General features: G+C 59.3%; 1 protein-coding gene across 1 annotated transcript in view; it reads right to left on the bottom strand.

The window, feature by feature from the left end:
* Positions 1 to 400: 400 nt before the first annotated feature.
* Positions 401 to 14562, bottom strand: part of MUC2 (mucin 2, oligomeric mucus/gel-forming) — a 43768-nt gene continuing 29606 nt past the window's right edge. Inside the window, exons 31-49 of the mRNA XM_044682085.1 lie at positions 13059 to 13376; positions 12187 to 12509; positions 11095 to 11269; positions 10479 to 10726; positions 9106 to 9289; positions 7920 to 8142; positions 6451 to 6629; positions 5956 to 6025; positions 5620 to 5720; positions 5500 to 5531; positions 4972 to 5149; positions 4307 to 4411; positions 3621 to 3661; positions 3295 to 3417; positions 3004 to 3099; positions 2730 to 2858; positions 2015 to 2054; positions 1156 to 1282; positions 401 to 710 (exon numbers count right to left, since the gene is read on the bottom strand). Of these exons, the coding sequence (XP_044538020.1) occupies positions 479 to 710; positions 1156 to 1282; positions 2015 to 2054; positions 2730 to 2858; positions 3004 to 3099; positions 3295 to 3417; positions 3621 to 3661; positions 4307 to 4411; positions 4972 to 5149; positions 5500 to 5531; positions 5620 to 5720; positions 5956 to 6025; positions 6451 to 6629; positions 7920 to 8142; positions 9106 to 9289; positions 10479 to 10726; positions 11095 to 11269; positions 12187 to 12509; positions 13059 to 13376 (2924 nt within the window). The 3' untranslated portion in view covers positions 401 to 478. The remainder of the gene's footprint in view (positions 711 to 1155; positions 1283 to 2014; positions 2055 to 2729; positions 2859 to 3003; positions 3100 to 3294; positions 3418 to 3620; positions 3662 to 4306; positions 4412 to 4971; positions 5150 to 5499; positions 5532 to 5619; positions 5721 to 5955; positions 6026 to 6450; positions 6630 to 7919; positions 8143 to 9105; positions 9290 to 10478; positions 10727 to 11094; positions 11270 to 12186; positions 12510 to 13058; positions 13377 to 14562) is intronic.

Genomic DNA, 14562 nt, shown 5'->3' with positions numbered 1-14562 from the left:
GGAGCTCTTTGGCAGGGAGGAGGGAGGCTTGGGGGGGCTCAGCCCAGAGAGGACCAGAGACACCCCCCGAGGTGCCTTGAGAAGATTCTGGCTGGCTGCCCCTGCCCTGGGGGCTCCAAAGGGGGCCTCAAAGGCCGATGAGAAGAGGGCCCGTGGAGGTGCCCCCTTGGAATGTCTGCTTGCCTGGGGTGGCTTCCAAGGCTCCTCTGGCTCATCCTGGCCCTGCTCTCTGTAATTGGGGCAGAGGCCAGCTCGCCCCAGCCCTAGGCCTCCCTCCCATTTGGGGAACATACGACAAGCAACTCTTCTTTTTTAAGCCTTCCCTTCCATCTTGGAATAGGCTCTAAGTATGGGTTCCAAGGCAGAAGAGCAGGAAGGCTTAGGGTTAGGGTTGCACGATTTTATTAAAGGGTAAAAAGAGCTTGACAAGATCAGAAGATAAATATCGGAAGAGGGGCAGTGTGGGCACGGCCAGGGCTCAGCCCCTGGACTTCAGCAGGGCCCGGCGGGAGCGACTCTGCAGGTCCTTCTTGCCCTTGGTCAGAGGAAGGCCACACACGGTGTCCTGGCAGCCGCAGCTCTCGATGTAGGTGTACTCGTGCTGCAGCGTGCCCCCTCCCTCACATTCCAGCTGCACCGTCTTCTGGCTTGTCTTCACCTCCTGGCAGCAAGAGCACTGATGGTCCATGCTCTGGGACTCCTCCAGGTACCTGGGAGGAAGGCAGGGATGGCCAGGTCAGGGGCTTCGGGGGGCTCAAGCAGGGAACAAATAGGGGCTGGCCACCCACTCTCCCAGCGTCCTCATAGGCCCCGGTAGCCACTGTCACGCAGCAGCAACGTCTCCTGGAGTCTCTCCCTGCTCTCCGGCCTCCCACCAAATCCCACTGAGAGCACATCCAACGCCAGGCGCGCTTTCATCGGGGAGAGGGACGAGGTCACCAGCTAGTCACGGCGGCTGAGTTCTAGGCCGCCTTCAGCCCTTCCTCCCTGGGACTTCCTGGGCCAGCCCAGCCTGCCAAAGAGGCCTCTGCTCCACGCACTCTCCAGGAGGGTGAGGAAAGGCCCCCCCCCGCAGCTCTACAATGGCCCACCCAAGGCCAGGCCCCCCTTAGATTCCCTCTCCTACCCCGTACCACCCTCAGGACCTCGACTTACCTAGCAAATGTCCCACAGGCTCCCGAGCAGTGATTGACCACCAATTCCTTCTTGCAATTCCCCACGGAAATCACCTTCTTGCTTGGCACCGTGGCACAAGGTATCCTGGTCTCATTGCGGAATGTGCCTGGGAAGGAAAGGAGGCAGGGAGGGCCTCAGGAACTCGGGAAGTGTCTGTGACTGGACAGGACTCAATCCCTCCAGGCTTCTCCAGGCCTTCCCTAATCACTAGCACCAGACACTCCTTTACTGCACCTGCCTCTTCTCTCCTGTCTCCAGATCCAAGAGCCTTGTTCTGAGCCTGCCTATCAAAATACTGGCACAGCTAAACTGGGCATTACCCCCTGCACACACCTAGCCTGGTGCCCCCCCACAGAAGTTACTTTAATATTGGAGGAAAGGAAAGGAAAGGAAAGGAAAGGAAAGGAAAGGAAAGGAAAGGAAAGGAAAGGAAAGGAAAGGAAAGGAAAGGGGAAAGGGGAAAGGGGAAAGGGGAAAGGGGAAAGGGAAAGGAAGGGAAGGGAAGGAGGGAAGGAAGGAAGGAAGGAAGGAAGGAAGGAAGGAAGGAAGGAAGGAAGGAAGGAAGGAAGGAAGGAAGGAAGGAGGGAAAGAGTAGGATGCTTCCAAAAGTGAGAGCCTCATTTGACCCATAGGAGATGGTGTGCCCTTCCCCTCTTGTCCTGGGTCTTCTCAGATCAGCAGCCCCACAATTCCTCCAACCCACACTCGGCTCAGGAGTAAAGCTCTTTCCCCTGCTCCCCCCCCCCATCCCCTCCCAGAGAGGACACTCTCTCCACTTCTGACCAAGTCCAAGTTGACCAGCCAGGCTCTCTCAGCCGCACCAGAGCTGGGTACTCACATGTCTTACAGCAGCCATTAGCCATCAGCTTGATGGTGCCCTAGGAAAGAGGGAAGAAGAGCTTATGTGACCTCCCAAAGGCCCCTAGAAATAGGAGTTCCCATTGCTAAAATGTCTTCGGGGCTCTAGAGGGTCCCTGGAGAGCCTGGAGAAGCCAAAGCTCAGGGATGCCTGAAGGGTTATCATGGGGGGAAGAATCTGCCTAGTGCTGCTTGGCCCCAGAAGGCAGAACCACGAACAAAGGGGAAGCAAAATCATTCTGCGCGTCAGGAAGAACTTCCCAGCATGCCAGGGGCTGCCTCAGGAGGTGCTGGGTCCCCCTCCCTGAAGGTCTTCAAAGGGAGGCTGGAGGGGGGTTGCAGCTGGGTGGTTCAGTGGATTGAGAACCAGGCCTAGAGATGGGAGGTCCTGGGTTCAAATCTAGCCTCAGACACTTCCCAGCTGTGTAACCCTGGGCAAGTCACTTGACCCCCATGGCCCACCCTGACCGCTCTTCTGCCTAGGAGCCGATACACAGTACTGACTCCAAGATGGAAGATGAGGGGTTAAAAAAAGGGAGGCTGGAGGACTGTTTGGGGGCAGGCTGGCAGATGGATGGCAGGTTCTCGTCCCCCCGTGCCTCCATGAGCCCCCCCACTCCGGCCGCCTCCCCACCTCAGCACCCTGAAGGAAAACTCTGGGGAAGCGGAATGGCCGGGGCGGGGGGGCCACTCACCGGCACGCAGGAGGCCACGTCCAGGTCGGGACACGTGATCTCGGAGACGGAGGAGATGAGCTGCCCTTGGATCTTCACGCAGCTGTAGATGGTGCAGTTGTCCTGAGGGTCATTCTTCATCTCGCCAGGCTGGGGGTGCCGAGAGGAGGGCGGGATGAGGGACGAGAGCCCGGGCAGCTGCGGAGCTGCTCTCTCGGCGTTCTCTTCCCTCTGGAGCGGATCCGAGCACCCCTCGGGCCCACGATACCAGGGCTGGGCGGGGGGCCACACTGACCTTGAGGAGCAGCAAGTCGCCCGTCTGGTGCATCACACAGTGGGTCTGCTCGCACTTGGGGCAGCATTCACCTGGCACTTTGACAGCTTCGAAGCCCTGGGAAGGACCCAACATTGAGCAGGGGAGTCTGACCCCAGGAGGGGCCTGGAGCCCAGCCGGGAGGAGGCAGAGGGGATGGCGCTGGCCCGAGTCAGATCCGGGTACCGTTCCCGGGAGGCCGGGGGGGGGGGGGCTGAGAGGGAAGCCAGCGGGAGGAGTAATGAGCCCCCCAGCACGGGAGGAAGCACTCACGGGCTTGCAGGAGACATTGCAGGGCACGTGTGAACACGAGATGATGTTCAGGTGAGACGTGGCGTTGACCTTCTCCGTACAGAAGCAGTCTTGGCACTTGTCAGAAAATACTGGCGCTCCCGGCTGTGAGGGTGGGGGTCGGGGTGTTGGGAGGTGCAGAGAGACAGAGAGAGTCAGAGACAGACAGAGAGGGAGGCTCTGGGGGACGAAGCAGGGCCCTGCATCTTGTGCTACATGTCCTGCCAGGCTGAGCTGGGGCTCCCTGCCCCCCCACCCCCGCCCAGGTGGCCTGCCCCGGCCATGTCCAGGGAGGCTGGAGAGCTCACCTTGTATTCGGCCTCCCCCAGGACACAGACACCCTTGGGCTCTAGAAGGCACAAAGGAACAGGCAGGCTGTCAGGACTCGTGGCTTGCCGGGCTTTGTCCTGGCCCTTCCCTCAGTGGCTTCCAGCCCGCCACCATCCCCCTCTCTCTAGCCAATAACGACTCCCAGGGCAGCCTGGACAGAAGCTGCCCGGGTTCCAGGCTTCTGAGTTTCCTGCCCGCGGGCATTCCTCAAGGCCCTCCTAAGCCTCCCAACAACTTGGAGGAGACTTCGGGGCCGGCTGCCCAAACTCTCCCCGGAGCATCAGGCCTGGATCTCCCTCCACCCCTGGAGCTCCTCCCATTGGGGCAGTCGGGCAGGGACCCTTGTTGGGGGCGTTTCTGTCTCCAGGTCACCCTGCCGTGCCTGGCACACAACAGGGGCATCAAAGCTGGTTCAAGGCTGTCCAGTGGCTGCAGGACAGGAGCTGGGCCTGCCCTCAGCAGCCTTCTGCCCTTAGTCAGCCCTGTCCCTGCCCCTTCTCCTCCCCGGGCTCGGCAGAGATGGCGCCCAGCCCAAGGCCCTGGGCCACAGCAGCCCGGTTCCCGCCCCTTCCTTCGCTGGAGGCCTCCCTGGGCATCCCTCCAGCGGCAGGGAAGCGGCCCCGGAGGATGCCCTCTCTCTGCCCTGCCGCGGGGCAAGACTCACCACAAGTGTGGATGGGGCAGCACCTGCCGGGGACAAGCTGCGTCTTCAGCTGGAATCCCACAGAGCACGCGGGTGGCTTCGCCTGGCACAGGCTAACGTTGCACTCTGTGGGGGCAGAAAGAGATTCGGGAAAGCAGCCCGGAATCACGTGCCAAGAGCCGGCAGACCCAGAGCACCAGAGGAAAGAGCCCGGGTGCCCCGAAGCATGGAGGGCGGCTCTCTTTGGGGTGGCAAAGAGGCGGGCCTTGAGGGCACGTGCGCCGGCCGTGGGGAAGGGCCAAACAAGCCGCGATGGGGAGCCGCGATGACGAAGGGGCTCCCCTCCAGAACTGTGGGAAGAGCTGCAGGAGATAACAGAGGGGGAGGAGGAGAGCCGAGAGAACGTCCTATACGGGCAGCCTCCAGGGGATGGCCTGAAGCACGGACCCCGAGGACGGAACCTCCGAGCACAGCCGACACCTTCCCGGGTGCGAAGGAACGAGGGAGGGCTCAGATCCCTGGGAGTGGATTCTATTCGATAGATGTTTAGAGAGCCCTGCCCGGGGATCCCCAGGGGGCGGGGTGGGCTGATCCTCCATGCCAGGGTGCCAATGGGGTGAAACGGCCGGAGAAGCCCCGCTGCGCCCAGCGCCTGCCTCCGCGGCCTCAGGGCACCAGTGACTTACTGCAGGAGGTGACGTTGCAGCAGGTGTCGCTGGGGTCCACCTCGGTGACGGGGTACGTGCCGTCCTCCTGGCACGTCTCGGGCTTCGTCTGGCTGCACTGCTTGGCCTCGCACACGATGCCGCTGCCTCCTTCCAGGCAGATGCAGTTCTTGCAGTCAAACTCAAAGCGTTCCCCAAACTAGCGGGACACAGAGAGGCAATAGGGAGCGGGAGGGGGGAGGGACTCAGGGAGGGAGCGGAGACCCCCACAGGCCGCCTGACCGCCCGGGACCAGGAGAGAGCCCCCCCCCAATCTGGGTCTGCCACTGCCCGGCGCCAGCCCTTCAGAGCGGGGCTCGGATCTCTGCAAAGCCGGGAGGAGCCCGGGGCCAGGGGGCCTCCCACACGGGCCAGCAGGCTCAGCCCTGGCTGCCTTGTTAAGAGGGACGGGGCGAGGCCGCCTCTCCTGGATCCCCCTGTGGTGCAGGGGGGGTCCCCCTCTCTCACGCTCCCCGCACCCCGGCCCTGCCCAAGGCGACAAAGACTGACCTCTCTGGGCACATTGTCTGGTCCCACACAGCCTGGAGAGGAAGAGAAAGAAGGGGCCGGTGAGGGGGGGCAATTCAGGCCCGAGCCCCCCTGAGGAGCGGCTGGGGGCAGGGGACCTACCGCAGGTCTCCACACAGACGTCCACACCCGGGGCGAAGCTGGTGGTCCCCTCCGGGCAGAAGCAGCCTTCCATCGTTCTGTTGTCCCGGGGCTCCTCGGAGCTGGGAGAATGGGGAGGGCAGGGTCAGGCTCGAGGCCTGGGGGGGAAGGAGGGGGGTCTCCACACACTGACCCCCTCTGGGGGGCTGAGGAAGCACTGAGTCAGCAGGGGGACGGGCAGGGTGAAATGGGCCTCCGCAGACTGGCAGGGCGCTGCCCAAGGTCTGAGCTTCGGGCCGGGACAAGCTGCGAGGGACGAGGAGGGGGCCGGGGCCGGCCGGAGGAGGGGCCCCTTACCTCGACTTGCAGGTCGGCTCTTCAGCAGGGCCGCACGCCTTGTACTCCCTGTGAGCTGGGCACGTCACATCTGGGGGACAGAAGGCAAACCCATCAAGCCTGACGTGCTCCCCCTTCCTGCCCTTCCTGCCCTTCCTGCCCTCTGCACTCCTGAACAAAGCCGCCATCCATGCTCCATCAGTCCGCTCATCCCCCCATCCGACCTCCCACTCCCCCACTCCCCAGGCTGTCCCACCCAGCCAGCCAGCCAGGCCCACCGCAGTGAGAGGCTCAGGAAACGGTGGGAACTCAGACGAGGGGAGGACAGAGGGAGGCCACTGGGACCCTCCTCACCTCCCTCTCCTGCCCCTTTTCCTCTCCCCCTCTCCCTCCCTCACAGTCGTTCCTGCTCTCACCTTCCTGAGCCCCCCCCCCAGTGGCCTGGCACGGGGCTGGGCTGCCCATCCTGGCTGTGGGGTGTGGAAGGCAGAGCGGCCGCTGGGCGACCCTACTCACCACAGGCACCGTGGGCGTGCTCTCGCCAGCTAATGCAGATGCCCTCCTGTGCACAGAGGGCCGCGTAGGTCTGCAGGCTGGCACACTCCATGCCAGAGTCAGGCACGAAGCAGCTGTCAAAGATGCAGGCTTCGTAGTAGTGCTGGGGTGGGGCGTGCTGGTGGCACTTGGCGAATAGGCTGAGGGGAGAACAGGAGCCCCTTATCTGTCTGCCTGGGGTCCTCCGAGGCGTTCGGTGCCCCTGCTGCCCGCCCAGACACCCTCCACCAGCACCCTCCAGCTGGTTCTGAAGCCTGGTCCTCCGGGCCCCCACCCCAGCGGGAGGCACCTTGAGTGCACCTGGCACCTCGTTGCCAGGAGCTCTGGGGAGACCCACAGACATGCCTGGCAGACCCACCTCCACCAAGGAATGAGGGAGCCTTTGAGAAACCTCAGGCCAGCATGAGTTGGATCTGGGAAAAGGTAACTGAGGCAAGAAGGTTGGGGAAGGAGAAGATGACCCGACAGACTAAGACCCCAAACCTTCTTCCCCACTGTGGCTGCTGGGCAGGAGAGAGATTATGGGAGGGGATCTCTAAGCTGGAAGGGACCACCAAGGCACCCAAGCCAACTCTCTCCCTGCGCCAGCATCCCTCTGCCCGCTTCTGATGGGATACCCTTGAATAATGCCCCTGAGGGGGCGCTCACTACTTCACCTGCCACTTCATGGTCACTGAGCCGCCCAGGTTATGGAGGGCTCCCCCTAGCCATGCACCATTGCCTTCCCAGAGGTCTCTGAGCTCCTCCTGCTGCCTCTGGGCTGAAAGCCGCCCCCCATATCCTGGCAGGAACGTGCGGTGACTCGGAAGAAGTAAAGAGGCCCCCCTCCCTTTCCCAAGTTCTCCTCTGCACAACTGGGGATCTGAGGACACATTCCCTAGTCTGCATTCCAGCTCCAAGTCGGGGACCCTGTCCCTGACTCAGTGGCCAAGGTCACTTTGATTCCCTGAGCCTCAGTTTCCCCCTCTGTAAAGGTGTAAAGGAGAGGTTTGGACTCAGTTACCCACCCCCAAGGTTCCTTCCAGCTACAGCTCTGTACAATCCTGTAGCTCACTAGAGGCCAGGACACCTGGGTCCTCACCTCAGCTGCTGCACAGCCTACCGACCCCACCGGTTAGAAGAGTTCCCATCTGCAAAATGGGCTCCTGAGACCCCAGCGAAGGTGGATGGAGAGAGCTGAGAGCTTGCCCAGTGCAGCAGAAGCACCAGCCAGACTAGGGGCCAGCAGTGCCTTCGGGGCACAGAGTTTTCTGGGACCCGCGGCCAGCCCTGCCACGTTCGGCCCTCCCATGTCCCTATGAAGCAGGAATGCTCTAGGCAGCTGTGATTGTCCCCATTGACACAAGGGAAAAGGGAGGCTAAGCAAGGGAAAGGGGCAGATAGAGAAGGAGCTGGGGTTATCGCTCAGGGGGCAGTCTTCAGGGGGTTACCTGCTCTTGATGAGCTCGCAGAGAGGCGAGGGGACACAGCCCTCGGGGGGCGTCTGCCCTCCAGGCTGGGTGACAGAGGGGGATTTGGTCGTGGAGATGGTGTGAGGGCAGTGCGGCTTCGAGGGGTCATTCACCACCCACTCGTCGGCCATGATTTCACAGTCTGAGATGACCTCCCCGCTGGGCAGCATGCAGTCGTCAGCTGTGCTGTTGGTGCAAGTACCTGGGAAGGGAGAAAAGCCCTCCAGGATCTCCAAAGCCAGGCCCTGAGCCAGGTGCCTGGGATGCCCCCAGCTGCCCATTGGCCATGGGGCGATGCCAGCAGTCTGGCTGGGGCTGGGGCTGGGGCGGCAGGAGGGGACCACGAAGCCTCAGAGCATTCTGGGGGGAATCCAGGGGCCTGTCAGGCCAAGGTTCTACTCAGCAAAAGGAATGGCTGCGTGGGAAGGAAGGCAGCTGGGACTACCAGCTGGGCTCCAGAGTGCCTCCATGCAGTGGCCAGGAAGCCACAGACCCCTGCTATGTACCAACAAGCTTCACGAGGCAACCCTCCCTCCCACCCAGCCAGGGGCAGTCAGGCCAGGCAGCCATTGGGCACGGGCCACTGATCCAAGGCCCTTCCAGGGTCCCAGATGGAGCTCCCAGGACACCCTGATACTAAGGCTCGCCCTGTCCTTGCTTCCCCTACTGCCTGCCTAGAATAGTGGCAATGTTGGGTTCATCCCATGAGCCTTTGGGAGGCTCCCATGAAACAATCCAGAGGAAAAGAGAGCCGCTTGAGGCTTCGAAGCCAGCCAGGTCACGGGGAGCCCAAAGGGGTAGCTGGATGTGAGCAGGGCTCCTCGGCTCGGCTCAGGGCACCAGAGAGAGGGGCTCAGGGTCCCTTGGGTGACAGACATCATCAGCTCCCCTTGATCCCCATGGCCTGGCTCTAGTCCCTGCCCCTGCCCCCCATACCAGGATTCCCACAGGCTCATGGAACAGAACCCTTGGAGGCAGGGAGCAAGAGGAACCCCCCACCCCCAAGGCCCACAAGAACTAGTGCCACGTGAGCTCACAGGTTGTAGCCCCATCTGGAGCTGCTGCCAATCTCCAGGAAGGGAGAGCCCCTTCCACACTGGGAGGGCTCTGGGCCACAGCCTTGGGGAGGGGGACTTGGCCTCAGAGGCTCAGGGTCCTTCCTTACCACACTGGCCTTTGGTGTTGTTGCCGAATTTGCTGTAAGGCATCTTGATGGCGAAGGACAGGCCATTGTAGGACACCAGGACACCGAGTTCGGGAATATCCACCACGTAATTGATGCCAGCCTCATAAACCTGGAGGCCGTATTTCCGATAGGGCAGCGACACGGTCTGCTTGTTCACCAGGACCTGCAGCACAGGGAAGAGTCAGGAAGAGGCCACAAGATGGCTCCTGAGGAGTTGGGGGCTCAGAGGAGCAGGAAAGCCAGTCGGGTGGCCCAGCTTGGAAGGGCAACACCGTCTCCTAGCCAGGGAGAGGCCCAGAGTCATCCCTACAGCCTCTGCCTAAAATTAAGGGAATCAGCTTGAATTCAAGTCCCAACAGAACCAGCAGGCCGGCCAGGGCGGTGGGACTGGCCATGAGAACAAGAGAGGCACTCCTGGGGCCAAGAACCAGCCCAAGGGAAAGCGAGAGCCTCAGCTGGGGAAGCCCAGGGCTCAATGTGCCAGGAGACACCCAGATGGAAAGGAAACCAGGGCTTCTGCCCTCCCTGACTCCCCTCGGCCCTTCTTCCCTGCCTCAGTGGATACACTCCCTCTGACAAGCAGATGCTGAGAGAAGTGCTCCCAGGCCCAAAGCCCTGGAGGAGGCATCCTCGACCCTTCACTCTTCCTTCTCCCCCTCCCCAGAAGCCAGTCTTGGCCAAACCTAGCCAACTTGACCTTCACAATAGCTGCTGCTCTGTGTCCCTCCCCTCCATTCCCAGAATCCTCATCTCCTGCCCCTGGACTATTGCCCTAGCTTCCTAGTGACTCTCCCCCTGCTGGCCGTCCTTCCTTAAAGAAACATCATACTGCCTCTACAGACTCTTCTGTGGTCCCTTGAACCTTGCCCCTTCCCTTCAGTCCTCTTCAGGAACTCTGAGCTCCAGCCACACTGGCTTCACACAGGACACTGATCTCCCCTTTCCACGCCTTTATCCCAGCTGTCCCCTCTGCCTGCAATGCATTCCCTCCACAAGGCTGCCTCCCAGGACCCCTGAATTCCTTTGAGAATCAGCCCCAAATCCCAGCTTCTGCAGGAGTCTTTTCTGGTCAGCCCTCACCCTCAGCCTCCTCAAGGACACCTTCTTTCCTTCATGTAGGATTCTTGCATGTATTAAGTTATCGTGCGTGTTGTCTTGCCCATTGGGAGTTCCTTGAGGGCAGGGATTATTCTAGTTTTCTCCTAATGGCCCTGGCACCCCGCCCAGTGCCTGCTCCATAGGAGGTCCTTCCTAAATGCTTGCCAATTGGCATGTTGATTGAGAGTCCCTTGCCCAGTGGAGTGCCCCCTTCCCCATGCCTGGTCCGGAGCTCTGAACACCCCCCAGCGCACCTGGACCTTCATGGGTGCCATCTGGATGGTCTTGATGAGCACCTCCTGGGTCTCGTGCCTGACGATGAGGGTGCGTGGGCAGGACACCTTGTCGTTGACGTCACAGTGGTAGTTGTCGATGTAAACTCCGAAGTTGTCCACGGTCTGAGAGATCTCTTCCACTAGCACGTAGGTGCAGTTCCCCTGGTAGCTGTAGTACAGTCCATCAAAGGTAGTGTAATGGGGGTCTCCCCAGCCGGTGCAGTAGCCTGGAAAAGCAGCAGCATTTGCCCTGCGTTACCATGGTGGCTAGAAGGCCCCCAAAGCCTCGTCCCTGGGAAGGGGCATCAGGCCCCATTTGCACACATCCCCCGTAGCAAGGTTAGGCTCTCGACCTGAGAATGCCTCTCCCCAAACTCCCAAAGTGACCCACCCTCCTGGCCAACCAAGCCCCTGTGGGGCACTGAGGAGGCTCAGCACCTGGGACAGTTCCCGGCATACCCTCGCCTGGGTACTTGCTAATGAGCCAGATCTGACCCACTACAGCATGCCCGTCCTTCTCTCTTCCGGGGATGAACCCCCAGGGGCCAGAGGAAGCAGAGGATGATGGTCGATGCAGGAGTGGGCAGGCACTTACAGTCACACTCCCAGTGGCCGCAGCAGCCATCAGGGTCCAGGACCCACACAGGGTTGAGGCCATTGCTACACACGGGCTTGGGGGGTGGGTTGCACTCCTTCTCGAAAATCTCCACTGTGTTGTCATGCTTGCACACTGCCATGGTACAGTTACACAGCCACCAAGTCTCGTTCTCCTACGGCCGAGGGAGGGAAGATGAAAGCAAGCATCGGCCGGAACCTGGAGCCCAGCCTCCCTCGGTCCTGACACTCCAAGGCCAATCCCTTCTCTTGGGGCTACTGTGGGGAGGCAGGACAGTGTGGAAGCAAGGGCCCGGGACGGGAGGCCGCTCCTGAGCTGGAGTGGAGTCCCTTATCCCCTCCATTTCCCCATCTGTTGAATGGGATTCATAAAATCCGGAGGGATGTTGTGGGAGAGCACCTTGCGCGGGCTTCCATGCTTGTTAGCAGTGAGTTCTCTCCCAGCACCAGGCTGTGAACCCCAGGAGGGCCCAGCTAGCCCCATCTCAGCCAGGCCTGGTGGCCCAAGGCTCTAGCCTCAGGCCCCCCCCCCACTCAGATGAAAGAGATGGAATGAAAATGGCCTTGGAGGAGCCTTGGAGGAGGAAGCTAGAACACTATTTGCCTCCACAGTTTGAGAGGAGGTGGTGGAGGGATCCCTCCAGCAGCCTGGAGCTCCCAGTTAGTGGGGAAATGAGCCCATATTTGGAGCGTGGGCCCCTTCTTGGCCAGAGAGCTTGGTAATGACTTGGTCACAGGCTGTGCCACTAACTCCAAGCTCCCTTCTCCAAATCTCTTGGGCTTATGGACCTGGAGATGGAAAAGATCTTGGGAGCCACCCAGGCCTGCTCACTTACATGATGGATGGGAGGGAAGAGACTAGTCAGGCTTGCTCACTAGGGGTCCGGGTGAGAGCAGGAAAGGGTCAGTGCAAATCTATCCCTATGTCTGGGGGGGGGTGGCCAGGAGGCTCAGAGAAAGTGGTAAAGCAAAGGTCTCATCTGTGGGCACTAGATGGGCACTACTAGATTCCTGTAGACTTTTCAAGAAGTGTGGACACCAGTATATAGCCTCAGCATGAGCAGCTACAGACCTGCCGTGGTGGCACAAAGTCAGGGCATCCTGGAGATGGTGTGGGCGTTGAGGATGTAGATTGTGATGTCGTGGTTGGTGTTGAAGATGGCGATGAGGTTGGGGATGAGGTTGGGGATGAGGTTGGGGATGAGGTTGGGGATGAGGGTGAGGTTGGGGATGAGGTTGGGGATGAGGTTGGGGATGAGGGTGAGGTTGGGGTTGAGGTTGGGGTGGGTTGGGGTGTGGAAGGACAGGACCAGTTGAAGATCTCAAGTTGGCATTCAAAGGAGCAGTTGACGTAGTAGCAGTAGTCTCCATGGGTCCCGTTGTACACCAATTCACCTGCCAGGGAAGAAGCCTCCCCAATAAGCCAAAAGAGAAAGGACTGCATATACCGAGCAAACCACATGAAGACGAGGTCATTGTAGGCTATACTTGACCAGAAGAACCTCATGTGAGAGGGGGCTGGGTGGCTCAGTGGATAGAGCCAGGCCTGGCATCAGGTCCTAGGTTCAAATTTGACCTCAGACACTTCCTTTCTGGGCAAATCACTTGACCCCAGCTGCCTAGCCCTTATCGCTCTCCTGCCTTGGAACTTATAAGACAGAAGGAAGGGTTTGTTTCTAAAAACCAACTTCCCACGTGGATCACCGGGCAGCCAGAGCCAGAGCAGCTCCCCCTATGGGCTGGCTCTTGAAGGAGGCAGACAGCCACCAGGGTTCTATGCTGGGGGTAACTGATCTGTAGGAACACCAGGCTGCTTACACAAGCCCCACTTTCCAGCTGATGCCCTACAAGTATTTAGTCTCGTTTCCTCCTTTGTGAATGGAAGCACACTTAGCACCTTCTCCAGAAGCCTTGGGGAATGAATCTGCGGTCATTGCTTCTCACCTGGTCCGTAATACGTATCATTCAAGAAACAGCAGTATATCTGGGTGGACATTCCCTCGGTGGAACCCGTGCTGATGCTGATGCTGGGAGACGGGAGTGGCGTAGTGGTGAACGTGGAAATCGCCGTGGTAGGGGTGGTGCGTACTGTAGTCTGGGTGCTCACACCGAGAGTGCTGGTGGGAGGTTGAATGGGCGTTGTGGTCTCAGGAGGAGCTGGAGGAGTAGGAGTGGAAGCCAAAGGAGGCGGGGTCCCACTTGGCGTTGTTGTGGTCGATGTGGTTGTCTCTACTATCAAGGTTGGAGTGGTGGGTCCTGTGCCTAGAAAGAGAAGGCCCAAAGGGCATTCAGAGTCCCTGCCTGCTAAAGCCAAGGCAAGATAAGGCAGCGTGGTGAGCCTGAACAGGAGCTGGGAAGGAACAGGAATGAACTGAAGGATTTCGGCTCTCTTCTGATTCTTCCAGTCAGCCCAGGAATGCAGCATCCTGGCCAACTGGCTGCCCAAGGAATCAGTTGAGAGTATGATCTTGGGTCTGCCTTTATGTCTCTATGTGTCTATCCACTGCCATTAGGTGATGGCTAGAGTTTTGTTGGGCTCAGGGCAGATGAGGCAAAGGCTCCTGGGAAATATTTCAAACCAGCCATCCTCAAGTGCCAGGGTCCCTAAGTATGCTCCCCCATGCACCAGTGATTCAGAAGGCCCTCTGGGAAGCCTGCATCCTAGACCCAGATGGCAGAATAGCAATGTGCCAATGAGAGCCTTGAGCCCCAAATCACCCTGAAGAGAAGAGATGGACCAGTAGTTTGACTCAGTTACCTCCCACTTGAAGCACATCACATACTTCAAGAGAGCTTCCTCTCTATGTCTCAGTCCCATTCCACACTTACCATGAATCTAAAATGGCAACTCTACCCACTGGTGGCAGCTCTCCTCCCACTGGGGAAGAATAGAGCAACTCGGGTCATCTCCCTATCAGTGGAAGCTGGTGCAACCAATACCTGAACCAAATTCTCCTTTCTGTGAGAAGCCAATAAGAGAAGAGATAAAAATCTGAGACTCCTCTTTTGACCCCTTTTGTGATCCTTGTGATTTCTTGTTGAAAAGTATTGTGGCCTTATTGAAAAGCTTTAAGTTCCTAGCAAACCTGAGTTTAAAGGGTTAACACTTTCCCCCTTTGACCAGGAATGCTGCTGCCTGGTATAGCCAAGGCCAAAATCTTAGCGGGGGCAATTCGACCCTGAGAGGGATACTCCCCAACTTGGCTTCCTGATAAGAAGCCAGTCAAAATTCAGCCTTGGCCTTGGTCTGTTCTGAAGCCAATGTTTTGTGTTTTGATGTGACATAATTTGTAACTTCTGCACATCTGCAAAGTTTCGGGGGGGGGAGGGTTCTTTTGTGTGAAATGAGTCTTGAAATATATATATATATAATAAACTCCATGCTCCTGGAGACAGAGCTGGAAGCATGAGGTAAAAGATGTTCAGTGTCCCTTATTTCCTTATCAAC

This window comes from Gracilinanus agilis, chromosome 6, assembly GCF_016433145.1.
Source record: "Gracilinanus agilis isolate LMUSP501 chromosome 6, AgileGrace, whole genome shotgun sequence".
Lineage (NCBI taxonomy): Eukaryota > Metazoa > Chordata > Mammalia > Didelphimorphia > Didelphidae > Gracilinanus > Gracilinanus agilis.
The sequence above is the reverse complement of the archived record's forward strand: the minus strand, read 5'-3'. Positions and strand labels throughout refer to the sequence as shown.